This window comes from Mobula hypostoma, chromosome 9, assembly GCF_963921235.1.
Source record: "Mobula hypostoma chromosome 9, sMobHyp1.1, whole genome shotgun sequence".
In the NCBI taxonomy this organism is placed as follows: domain Eukaryota; kingdom Metazoa; phylum Chordata; class Chondrichthyes; order Myliobatiformes; family Myliobatidae; genus Mobula; species Mobula hypostoma.
In genome coordinates this window covers 148,463,873-148,476,461 of record NC_086105.1, presented here as the reverse complement: position 1 = coordinate 148,476,461, position 12,589 = coordinate 148,463,873, and the positions used below count along the sequence as shown (strand labels likewise).

The 12,589-nt window shown below is 49.7% G+C and overlaps 1 protein-coding gene across 3 annotated transcripts in view; it reads left to right on the top strand.

Annotated features, from left to right (window-relative positions):
• Window positions 1-48: 48 nt before the first annotated feature.
• slx4 (SLX4 structure-specific endonuclease subunit homolog (S. cerevisiae)) overlaps window positions 49-12,589 on the top strand; it is a 45,312-nt gene continuing 32,771 nt past the window's right edge. Inside the window, exons 1-4 of one of the 3 annotated variants that reach the window (XM_063059429.1) lie at window positions 49-186; window positions 3,324-3,748; window positions 7,846-8,112; window positions 9,749-9,923. In XM_063059429.1, the coding sequence (XP_062915499.1) occupies window positions 3,385-3,748; window positions 7,846-8,112; window positions 9,749-9,923 (806 nt within the window). In that variant the 5' untranslated portion in view covers window positions 49-186; window positions 3,324-3,384. The remainder of the gene's footprint in view (window positions 187-3,323; window positions 3,749-7,845; window positions 8,113-9,748; window positions 9,924-12,589) is intronic. The other 2 variants (XM_063059428.1, XM_063059430.1) reach the window with 2 other exon arrangements.

Below are 12,589 nucleotides of genomic sequence, written 5' to 3'. Positions count from 1 at the left end.
AGGAACGACTTCCGGTGCGAAAGGAGCGGGGCAAAAAAAAAATCAGCCAGCAGCCGAGAGTATCGGACCGGCACCGGTACCGTTGTCGCGGGAGGGCAACGGAGCCGAGCCGGGGAGGGCAGCCCTGGCGTGGGGTACACGGAAGTGTGGAGCCCGGAGGCGCTGCAGAGTAATGCCCCTGGCCGAGTGAGTGAATCGAGTTACAGCCTCTGGCCTTCAACTTTAGGCGGTTAACTGACTGATAGTGAGATGGGTATCGGGAGAGGTAGGGGTAATGGGAGGGATGGAGAGGAGTGAGGGTAAGAAGGGAAGGAGGGGTAGGGGTAGTGGGAGGGATGGAGGGGAAGGAGGGGTAGGGGTAGTGGAGGGGAGGGAGGGTTAGGGGTAGTGGGAGGGATGAGGGGAGTGAGGGGAATCTGGAGGGGAGAGGAAGGAAGAAGGGGTGGAGGAGGGAGGGATGGGAGGGGAGTGCACAAGTAAGGAAGGAGGAGAGGGAGGGGTAGAGGAGGAGGGTAGGGAATCTGGGAGGGAGGAGGGGAGGTAATACATGAGGTTTAGGAAGCAAGGATCAGATGGGTCTATTGAGGAATATAGGGAAGCAAGAAAAGAGCTTAAGAAGGGGCTGAGAAGAGCAAGAAGGGGGCATGATAAGGCCTTGGTGAGTAGGGTAAAGGAAAACCCCAAGGCATTCTTCAATTATGTGAAGAACAAAAGTATGATAGGAGTGAAGGTAGGACAGATTAGAGATAAAGGTGGGAAGATATGCCTGGAGGCTGTGGGTGAGTGAGGTCAATGAATACTTATATAACCATATAGCAATTACAGCACAGAAACAGGCCATCTTTGCCCTTTTAGTCCGTGCCGAATGCTTACGCTCACCTAGTCCCACCAACCTGCACTCAGCCCATAACCCTCCATTCCTTTCCTGTCCATATACCTATCCAATTTTTCTTTAAATGACAATATTGAACCAGCCTCTACCACTTCTATTGGAAGCTCATTCCACACAGCCACCACTCTCTGAGTAAAGAAGTTCCCCCTCGTGTTACCCCTAAACTTTTGCTCCCTAACTCTCAACTCATGTCCTCAGTACTTCTCTTCGGTATTCACCAATAAGAGGGAACTTGATGATGGTGAGGACAATATGGGTGAGGTTGATTTTCTGGAGCATGTTGATATTAAGGGAGGGGAGATGTTGGAGTTATTAAAATATATTAGGATGGATAAGTCCCCGGGGCCTGACGGAATATTCCCCAGGCTGCTCCATGAGACGAGGGAAGAGATTGCTGAGCCTCTGGCTAGGATCTTTATGTCCTCATTGTCTACGGGAATGGTACCGGAGGATTGGAGGGAGGCGAATGTTGTCTCCTTGTTCAAAAAAGGTAGTAGGGATAGTCCGGGTAATTATAGACCAGTGAGCCTTACATCTGTGGTGGGAAAGCTGTTGGAAAAGATTCTTAGAGATAGGATCTCTGGGCATTTAGAGAATCATGGTCTGATCAGGGACAGTCAGCATGGCTTTGTGAAGGGCAGATCGTGTCTAACAAGCCTGATGGAGTTCTTTGAGGAGGTGTCTAGGCATATAGATGAGGGTAGTGCAGTAGATGTGATCTACATGGATTTTAGTAAGGCATTTGACAAGGTTCCACACGGTAGGCTTATTCAGAAAGTTAGAAGGCATGGGATCCAGGGGACTTTGGCCAGGTGGATTCAGAATTGGCTTGCCTGCAGAAGGCAGAGGGTGGTGGTGGAGGGAGTACATTCAGATTGGAGGTTGTGACTAGTGGTGTCCCACAAGGATCTGTTCTGGGACCTCTACTTTTCGTGATCTTTATTAATGACCTGGATGTTGGTATAGAAGGGTGGGTTGGCAAGTTTAGAGACGACACAAAGGTTGGTGATGTTGTAGATAGTGTAGAGGATTGTCGAAGATTGCAGAGAAACATTGATAGGTTGCAGAAGTGGACTGAGAAGTGGCAGATGGAGTTCAACCCGGAGAAGTGTGAGGTGGTACACTTTGGAAGGACAAACTCCAAGGCAGAGTACAAAGTAAATGGCAGGATACTTGGTACTGTGGAGGAGCAGAGGGATCTCGGGGTACATGTCCACAGATCCCTGAAAGTTGCCTCACAGGTGGATAGGGTTGTTAAGAAAGCTTATGGGGTGTTAGCTTTCATAAGTCGAGGGATAGAGTTTAAGAGTCGCGATGTAATGATGCAGCTCTATAAAACTCTGGTTAGGCCACAGTTGGAGTACTGTGTCCAGTTCTGGTCACATCACTATAGGAAGGATGTGGAAGCATTGGAAAGGGTACAGAGGAGATTTACCAGGATGCTGCCTGGTTTAGAGAGTATGGATTATGATCAGAGATTAAGGGAGCTAGGGCTTTACTCTTTGGAGAGAAGGAGGATGAGAGGAGACATGATAGAGGTGTACAAGATAATAAGAGGAATAGATAGAGTGGATAGCCAGCGCCTCTTCCCCAGGGCACCACTGCTCAATACAAGAGGACATGGCTTTAAGGTAAGGGGTGGGAAGTTCAAGGGGGATATTAGAGGAAGGTTTTTTACTCAGAGAGTGGTTGGTGCGTGGAATGCACTGCCTGAGTCAGTGGTGGAGGCAGATACACTAGTGAAGTTTAAGAGACTACTAGACAGGTATATGGAGGAATCTAAGGTGGGGGGAGGCAGGGTTTGAGGGTCAGCACAACAATGTGGGCTGAAGGGCCAGTACTGTGCTGTACTATGCTAAGTTCTATGTAAACTGATTGGGGAAGTGGAATCGGTGGGGGTGGGGGAGTAGAGGGCACGATGTTGTGGAGACTGTTAACGCAACTCCAAGATCAGTATAACCCTTTCCTCCCACACAGCTTTCCATTTTTCTACCATCCATGTGCCTTTCTAAGAGTCTCTTTAATATCCCTAACGTATCTGCCATTACCTCCACCCCTGGCAATGCGTTCCACACACCCACCTCAGACACCCCCCCCCCACCTTTCCCTACAATCAGCAGTCCTCCTGGTGGTCAGCACAGTACCATGGTGGTCAGCATAACTCTATTAGAGTGCCAGCACTCCAGGTTCTATTCCGCTTGTCTCTGAGGAGTTTGTACGGTCTCCCTGTGACCGAGCGGGTCCTCTGGGCGCTCCTGTTTCCTCCCACTTTTCAAAGATGTACGGGTTAGGGTCAGTAAGTTGGTGCCGGAAGCAAGCCGACCCTCGCAGCCTGACCCCAGCACATCCTCGGACTGTGACCGTTGACACAAACGATGTATTTCAATGCACGTGACAGATAAAGCTAATCTTTGACACCGGTCGTCCTCAGCAGGAGATGGTCTCAGGCTGCGGTTCGTGCTTCGCTCTGACGTCCGTCCCGCGCTGAAGCGATGGATGAATCTGATGATGACTTTGTGGAGCTGGTGAAGAGGGGACCCCGGCCCACAGCTGAAGCGGGAGGCAGGCGCTGTAAATCGGTCAGCTGGGACACGCCGGTTTCCTTCCCCACGAGGGCCAAGCTGAAGGAAAAGCAGGCACTTTCCAGTGAGCCGAACTGCGCCAGCAGAAGCAAGAGCTGCAGCGATGGGAACCCCGCGAGCCATCAGGCGGAGGGTCCTGGAAGCCAGGTACCCAACCCACCGGCCCCTCCCTGCAGCCACCCAGTACAGCAGCCCTGTGAGGACACACCCGGCCGCACAAACCCCAATGCCACACAGCTGCTTGGGACCGCAAGAGTCAGAGATGGTTTCACAGGTGGGTGCTTGTAACTTTAAAAATAGATCATGCAGTTCACCGCAGTGCAAATTCACATGTGATGCTTTGAGTTCAGGAACTGTAACAAGACAGAATGCTACTGACCAGTTGCTGAGTTTTAAAAGAAGTTGGTTCTTTCAGGTTGTCGTAGCTGGCGGGGTGTGGGGGAGGTGGGTGGTGGGGACAAGCTCCCACTACCTATTAAATTTTCCCAATGCCGTACATCTCAGATAGCCTCTGGTAGCCGAGTCCAGCTCCTGGCCTTCACGTGTGGCCTAGCTCCTAAGCCTGGCAGAATGATTACTACTGACGAGGTTCAGGGCAAAGGTGGGTTACTGGCATCTCAAAGCCAGTTGCTCTGGGCAGGTGGCGCTCGTCGGCCACGGTTGGCAGCTCATCCCCTGCAAAACTGATCTCAAACATCTGCCTTACCGCTCTACCCATTCGTGGGAAAGGCTTCGGGAGTAAACCCCGAGGGAAAAATCCGGAGCTGGAGTCCCTCAGGCAGTCCTACGTTGAGCTCCATGCTGACTGGCAGCTCCTGCGATGCCGCTGGTGCCAAACTATCGGCCTGTACCTTTCCTTTGGGTTGATCAGCTGTGTGGAGAGGGGAGCCTGATGCATGGGCTACAGCTTGTTCTCCACATCGTACTGCCGTCACGGAGACAACGAGGACACAACATCCATGGTGTTATTGTGTTCGGTGGTATACGTGTACAGTTGAATACAGTAACCTGAGCAAGGGACTCTGCGGATGCTGGAAATCCAGAGCAACACACACAAAATGCTGGAGGAACTCAGTGGGTCAGGCAGCATCTATGGAGGGGAATAAACAGTGGACGTTTCACACTGAGACCCTTCTTCAGGGCTGGAAAGCAAGGGGGTAGAAGCCGGAATGAGTAGGTGTTAGGAGGGGGAAGTTTGTTCAACCTGGCAGGGTGATAAGTGAAGTCAGGTGAGGCAGAGGGTGGATGGTTGGAGTAGGAGGAGTGAAGTAATTTTCCCTGTGAGGCAAATGTCTTGAAGAGTTGTGTTTGGATTATTAATCTGAATTATTATTCTAGTAATATAAGTATTGTGTTACCCGGCCCTTAAATCCTGGACTGGGCACTACCTGCCGCCCCCAACTGGACATGGCGCACAAACTCCAGTATTATACCGTGATTTTGTTTGTGCAGATGAAACTGAGGGGGCTGTGCTGTGGGGGGAGGGGGGAGGAAGCTTTCCATCACTGTTAAAAGCAGGAGATTCAGGCTCATTTATTGATCACGTGTACATCGATACACACAGTGAACGGTGTCATTTGTGCTTACAATCAGCACAAGCTGAGGATGTACTGGGCAAGTGTCACCACACGTTCCAGCTCCAAATACCACACCCACAATGTTCAGCAGAAGACAGCAGCAAATCGAGCTCCGTACCGCCCTCCCTCTCACCACATGCACGTACACGGACAGATCTCCAGCTTCAGTCCAAATTCTCCCTACTCCAGCAACTGGATTTAACTCTGGTTAGTGTCGACTTTCAAGACTGAAGATTATTTATTGTCATTCTTCAATACACGAGTGTTAATGAGAACAAAATCATTGTTACTCCAGATCCGATGTGCCATTAAAAAAAACACAAGCGTAAAGAACATAATTTTTGAAAAACACAAAAAAGAAGAATAAATCTAAATATAAAAGCAATCCTATCAAACACAATGTACAAGTAACTGTTAAATACGTAGGCTGCTAGTACATACATAAAGTGATGTTGATGTGCTGGCTCAAAGTACATATTTGTCGCCATATACAACCCTGAGATTTGTTTTTTGTGGCCATACTCAATAAAACCATAATAGAATAAAACCATAATAGAGTCAATGAAAGACAGCACCAAGCAGGCAGTTTGTGCAAACGACAACAAACTGTACAAATACAAAAATAATAAGTAAATAAGCAATAAATATTGAGAACAATGATGGTTGGGGTGTGGAGGGGTGGGTTAGTGGGTGGAGGTGTTGACTAGCCTGACTACTTGGGGAAAGGAACTGTTTTTCAGTCTGGTGGACTTGGTGTGGATGCTACGTAGCCTCTTTCCTGAGGGGAGTGGGACAAGCAGCCCATGGACAGGGTGGGTGGGATCCTTCATGATGTTACTGGAGGTCGCAGGTACTAACCTCTCATTTGTCACATCTCCCACGGTAGAAGGTGATTTACAGCTCGCCAACTCTCAGAACCATGCCAGTCTCCCTTTTATTATGGGAGCTGTTGTCTGTTAAGTCTCAGCCTTTGCACAACAGGGATAGCTGACAGTGACCTCCCAGCACCTGTCTGGGATGTGAGAGGGACCCAGTGCACTCAGTGAGGAGGGGCAGGCAGGAAGCCGTTCTGTTCTCAGCAAACTGCTCACTGGGCGGCACAACAGTGTAGCAGCGTTTTACCTGTGACCGGGGTTCGGTTCTTCACCTGTGACCGGGGTACCGTTCTTCACCTGTAACCGGGGTTCAGTTCTTCACCTGTGACCGGGGTTCAGTTCTTCACCTGTGACCGGGGTTCGGTTCTTCACCGGTGACCGGGGTTCGGTTCTTCACCGGTGACCGGGGTTCGGTTCTTCACCTGTGACCGGGGTACCGTTCTTCACCTGTGACCGGGGTTCGGTTCTTCACCTGTGACCGGGGTACCGTTCTTCACCTGTAACCGGGGTTCAGTTCTTCACCTGTGACCGGGGTTCGGTTCTTCACCTGTGACCGGGGTTCGGTTCTTCACCTGTGACCGGGGTTCGGTTCTTCACCTGTGACCGGGGTTCGGTTCTTCACCTGTGACCGGGGTTCGGTTCTTCACCTGTGACCGGGGTTCAGTTCTTCACCTGTGACCGGGGTACCGTTCTTCACCTGTGACCGGGGTACCGTTCTTCACCTGTGACCGGGGTTCGGTTCTTCACCTGTGACCGGGGTTCGGTTCTTCACCTGTGACCGGGGTACCGTTCTTCACCTGTGACCGGGGTTCGGTTCTTCACCTGTGACCGGGGTTCGGTTCTTCACCTGTGACCGGGGTTCGGTTCTTCACCTGTGACCGGGGTACCGTTCTTCACCTGTGACCGGGGTACCGTTCTTCACCTGTGACCAGGGTTCGATTCTTCACCTGTGACCGGGGTTCAGTTCTTCACCTGTGACCGGGGTTCGGTTCTTCACCTGTGACCGGGGTTCGGTTCTTCACCTGTGACCGGGGTTCGGTTCTTTACGGGTGACCGGGGTTCAGTTCTTTACCTGTGACCGGGGTTCCATTCTTCACCGGTGACCGGGGTTCGGTTCTTCACCTGTGACCGGGGTTCGGTTCTTCACCTGTGACCGGGGTTCGGTTCTTTACGGGTGACTGGGGTTCAGTTCTTTACCTGTGATTGGGGATCAGTTGCTGCTGCTGTGACTGTGTGGGTTTCCTCCCCAGGCTCCAATTACGCTCCCCCCTCCCCCCCCCATTCCAAATCAGAATCAGGTTTAATATCGCTGGCTTATGTCGTGAAATTTGTTATCTTTGTGGCAGCAACACATTACAATACATAATAATAGAAAAGTATATATATTTATAATTAAATAAGTAGAGCAAAAAAGAAAGAACGTAGTGAGGTTCAATGTCCATTCAGAAATCTGATGCCCTGTTCCTGAAACGTTGAGTGTGTGTCTTCAGGTTCCTGTGCCCCTCCCTGATGGTAACAGTCAGAAGAGGTGATGGGGCTCCTTAATGACGGACAGTGTCTACTTGACGCACTGCTCCTGGGTACTGTGGATCCAGCGTGCACAGTTCAGGGTTAGTGAGTTGTTGGTACTGGAAGCACAGTGAAACTTGCAAGCTGCTTCCAGCTCACCCTCGGACTGTGGTGTTGATACAAGTGGTGTGTTTGGCTGCGTGTGTGATAAATGAAGCTAACCTTTAATTCACCAGAAATCAGGATTGAATTCTGGTTGCTGGAGCCTGTGTGGCAGCAGCACTACCTGCTGCGGAGTAGATTTTCCAGACAGGAATACTTGTGCATTCATCTTGAGAGAGTAGGAATGCAGGAATTAATTTGTGATCCAGTGGCAATTGCTAACATTTCCTACGTGTCCCTTTTTCCAGGCATTTTCTTTGGCAGGCGTTCCAGCCGTTCCCAGACTCGGATGGCCAGCCGGCTGGGCGTGAAAGAGCGAGTGCTGGGAAACATGCAGAAATTCAGGAGGAAGGAGCCCGAGCGACTGCGACACGCTACTGACGAGGACACGCGTTCGACTCCAGCTCTTCAAGAGGATGGGAAGAGGGAGGTCGCCAGCTCGCATGATCCACGCCAGGGCAGTGGCGGAGAGCAACATCATCTGCCCTCAGTATCCCTCCCTGTAACGTTCACTTGTAAGCAGAACGATTCCTTTCTGAGCTCTTATTTTCTGTATTCAGTAACTTGCATTTGTGGGGCATCCGGATGTTGTGTCTGGTCGTTCATCTGTCTGGCTGTTGTGAAAGGGTTAACATAGGAGGAGTGTTTGATGTCTCTGAGCCTGTATTCATCAGGAGAATGATGGGGAATCTCATTGAAACACAACAAATATTGAAGGACGTAGAAAGAGTGGACATGCAGAGGATGTTTCCAACTGTGAAAGAGTCTGAGGTCAGAGGGCAGAGCCTCAGAGCAGAAGGATGTCCCTTTAGGACAGATGAGGAAGAATTTCTTTAGCCAGAGGGAGGTGAAACGGAAATTGATTGCCATGGATGGCTGTGGCGACCAAGTCACTGGGTATATTTAAAGCAGAGATTGTGAGGTTCTTGATTAGTCAGGGTATTAAAGGTTATGGGGAGAAGGCAGGAGGATGTGGTTGAGAGGAAAAATAAATCAACCATGCTTCCAGATTGTTTAACGTCATTTCCAGTTACACAAGTGTAAAGGGGAACGAAATAATTGTTGCTCCAGATCTGATGCAGCACAAAAGACACAATAAGATAAAGAACACAGTAATAAAAAACACAATAAATATAAATACTTAAGCTGGCTGATATACAGAGATTGATTTTATGTCCATAAAGTGACACTAGGTTCAGGAGTGTCTGTACGTAAGCTGACTGACAGGAAATGATAAAGTGGTGGTGGTTGGGGTGTGGAGGGGTGGGTTGGCGGGTAGAGGTTTTGATCACCTCACTACTTGGGGAAAGACACATTTTTGAGTCTGTTGGTCCTGGTGTGGATGCTATATAGCCTCCACCCTGATGGGAGTGGGACGAACAGTCCGTGAGCGGGGTGGGTGGGATCCTTCATGATGTTCCTGGCCCTTTTCCAGCAACTTAGTATATAAAAATGGAGAGCAGGTTCAAATGGCCTAATTTTGCTCTGTCTTATGGTCTAAGCTCTTCATGGCCTGCGTCTCAAACAGCCTCTGACAACCAAGTCCAACTCCTGGCCTTCACGTGTGGCAGAGTTCTTATGCCTGGCAGAGCTGTTCTCACTGACAGGACAAGGGGCAAAGGCGGGCCACTGGCGCCTTAAAACCAGTTGCTCTGGGCAGATGGGGCTCGTTAACCCTGGATGGTAGCTCATAACCTCCGCTGCCTTGCAGCTGTACCCACTCACAGGAAAGGCTTTGGAAGTAAACCCCAAGGAAAAATCCGGAGTCGGAGTCCCGAAGGCGGCTGACTGCTGTAGCCAGCACTGGCACGGCAACTGCTGTGATGCTGCTGGTACCAAACTGTATCGACTTTCGTCGTTCCTTTGGACCTGTCACCAGCATGGAGAGGTGAGGTGGGGGGGGGGTCCCACTGCATGGGCAACAGACAGATCTCCTTATCAACCCTGCCCTGGAGAGGCCGCTCCCACTGACGACCAGAGACGCAATACCCGTGGTCGACCATGACCGACGGAGGCCACACATATAGTCTAAGCCCAGAATGTATGAGATTCTTCAAAAATAACTAGATCTTTAATTATTCCATTGTGTTTTATTTAGAAACGCTCAGTTTTTATGTTTATAATGTGTCAATTCTTCCAAAATCTCTGCAGCCGATGAATACCAACAGCACGCACCCAGCGACGCGTCCTTGCCAGGGGAGCTCCAACGGGAAATGCGAGCAGCTGCTGTCTATACGCTGGAAGACAACGGGCTCTTCTTTTGCCTGATCTGTCAGAAAGATCTCTCCAACATGAACTCTGTTCGGCGCACGCAGCATATCAACAGGTGAGGCTGGAGCCGACTTTTCCAAAGCTTTTGGAAATGGTTTGTTGTTACATATACCAAGAAATGGTGAATAGCTTGCCTCACGTACCGTTCACACAGGCGATGTGTTACGCTGTACATCAGGTACCGTTCACACAGGCGATGTGTTACGCTGTACATCAGGTACCGTTCACACAGGCGATGTGTTACACTGTACATCAGGTACCGTTCACACAGGCGATGTGTTACACTGTACATCGCGTACCGTTCACACAGGCGATGTGTTACGCTGTACATCAGGTACCGTTCACACAGGCGATGTGTTACGCTGTACATCAGGTACCGTTCACACAGGCGATGTGTTACACTGTGCATCGCGTACCGTTCACACAGGCGATGTGTTACGCTGTACATCAGGTACCGTTCACACAGGCGATGTGTTGCACTGTACATCAGGTACCGTTCACACAGGCGATGCGTTACGCTGTACATCAGGTACCGTTCACACAGGCGATGTGTTACGCTGTACATCAGGTACCGTTCACACAGGCGATGCGTTACACTGTACATCGCGTACCGTTCACACAGGCGATGTGTTACACTGTACATCAGGTACCGTTCACACAGGCGATGCGTTACACTGTACATCGCGTACCGTTCACACAGGCGATGTGTTACGCTGTACATCAGGTACCGTTCACACAGGCGATGCGTTACACTGTACATCAGGTACCGTTCACACAGGCGATGTGTTACGCTGTACATCAGGTACCGTTCACACAGGCGATGCGTTACACTGTACATCAGGTACCGTTCACACAGGCGATGTGTTACGCTGTACATCAGGTACCGTTCACACAGGCGATGCGTTACACTGTACATCAGGTACCGTTCACACAGGCGATGTGTTACGCTGTACATCAGGTACCGTTCACACAGGCGATGCGTTACACTGTACATCAGGTACCGTTCACACAGGCGATGTGTTACGCTGTACATCAGGTACCGTTCACACAGGCGATGCGTTACGCTGTACATCAGGTACCGTTCACACAGGCGATGTGTTACGCTGTACATCAGGTACCGTTCACACAGGCGATGCGTTACACTGTACATCGCGTACCGTTCACACAGGCGATGTGTTACGCTGTACATCAGGTACCGTTCACACAGGCGATGCGTTACACTGTACATCGCGTACCGTTCACACAGGCGATGTGTTACGCTGTACATCAGGTACCGTTCACACAGGCGATGCGTTACGCTGTACATCAGGTACCGTTCACACAGGCGATGTGTTACGCTGTACATCAGGTACCGTTCACACAGGCGATGCGTTGCGCTGTACATCAGGTACCGTTCACACAGGCGATGTGTTACACTGTACATCAGGTACCGTTCACACAGGCGATGTGTTACGCTGTACATCAGGTACCGTTCACACAGGCGATGTGTTACACTGTACATCAGGTACCGTTCACACAGGCGATGTGTTACGCTGTACATCAGGTACCGTTCACACAGGCAGTGCATTACACACTGAGGTAGGATAAGGGAATTTGAATAGGTTTTTTAAATTTCAAAGTAAACTTTTATCAAAATACATACATGTCACTATATACAGTACTACCCTGAGGTTTATTTTCCTGCAGGCATTCATAGTAAATACCAAAACCGCAATAGAATCAAAGAAAAATCAAGCACAACAGAGAGAGACAAACAACCAATGTGCAAAAGACAAAAAACAGCAAGTACAAAAATAAACAACAAAATAATAATAGTAAATAAATAAACAATAAATATCAAGAACATGCGATGAAGAGTCCTTGAAAGTGAATCCATAGATTGAGGGAACAGTTCAGTGAAGTTGAGTGAAGTTATCCACACTGGTTCAGGAGCCTGATGGTTGAGGGGTAATAACTGTTCCTGAACCCGTTGGTGGAGCCCTGAGGCTCCTGTACCTCCTTCCTGATGGCAGCAGCGAGAAGAGAGCATGATCTGGGTGGGGGGGGCCCCTGATAATAGATGCTGCTTTCCTGCAACAGTGTTATTATTGCCACACGTACGGAGAAACAGTGGAACTTGTGTCTTGCACACTGTTCACACAGATCAGATCATTACACAGTGTATTGAGGTAGAACAAGGTAAAACAGTAACAATGCAGAATAAAGTGTAACAGCCACAGAGAAAGTGCAGTGCAGGAGACAATAAGGTGCAAGATCAAAACCAAGTTCGACTGTGAAGTCAAGAGACCATCTTATCGTACCAGAGACCAATTTAATAACGGCGATGATGGAAGATGTAAAGAAAGATTAGCTTTATTTGACATGTACATTGAAACTGAAATACGTCGTTTGTGTCAATGACCAACACAGTCCGAGGACGTGCTGACGGCGGCCCACAAGTTTCCAGTGCCAGTGTAGCGTACCCACAAATTGCTGACCCTAACCCGTACACCTTCGGAATGCTGGTGGGATGCGAAACACCCAAAGGGAACCCACAGGGTCACGGGGAAACGTAGAAACTCCTCAGGGGTCAGCAGGTGCTGTAAACTGTGACGCTAACCACTACAAAGAGTAAAGGTTCGAGATTGAGCAGCACCAGAAGGAAGGGGATGTGTAAAAGCTGATTGGTTCAGGAGTCTGATAGCAGTGAGCAGCTGGTTACAGTCCATACTGTAAGCTGGA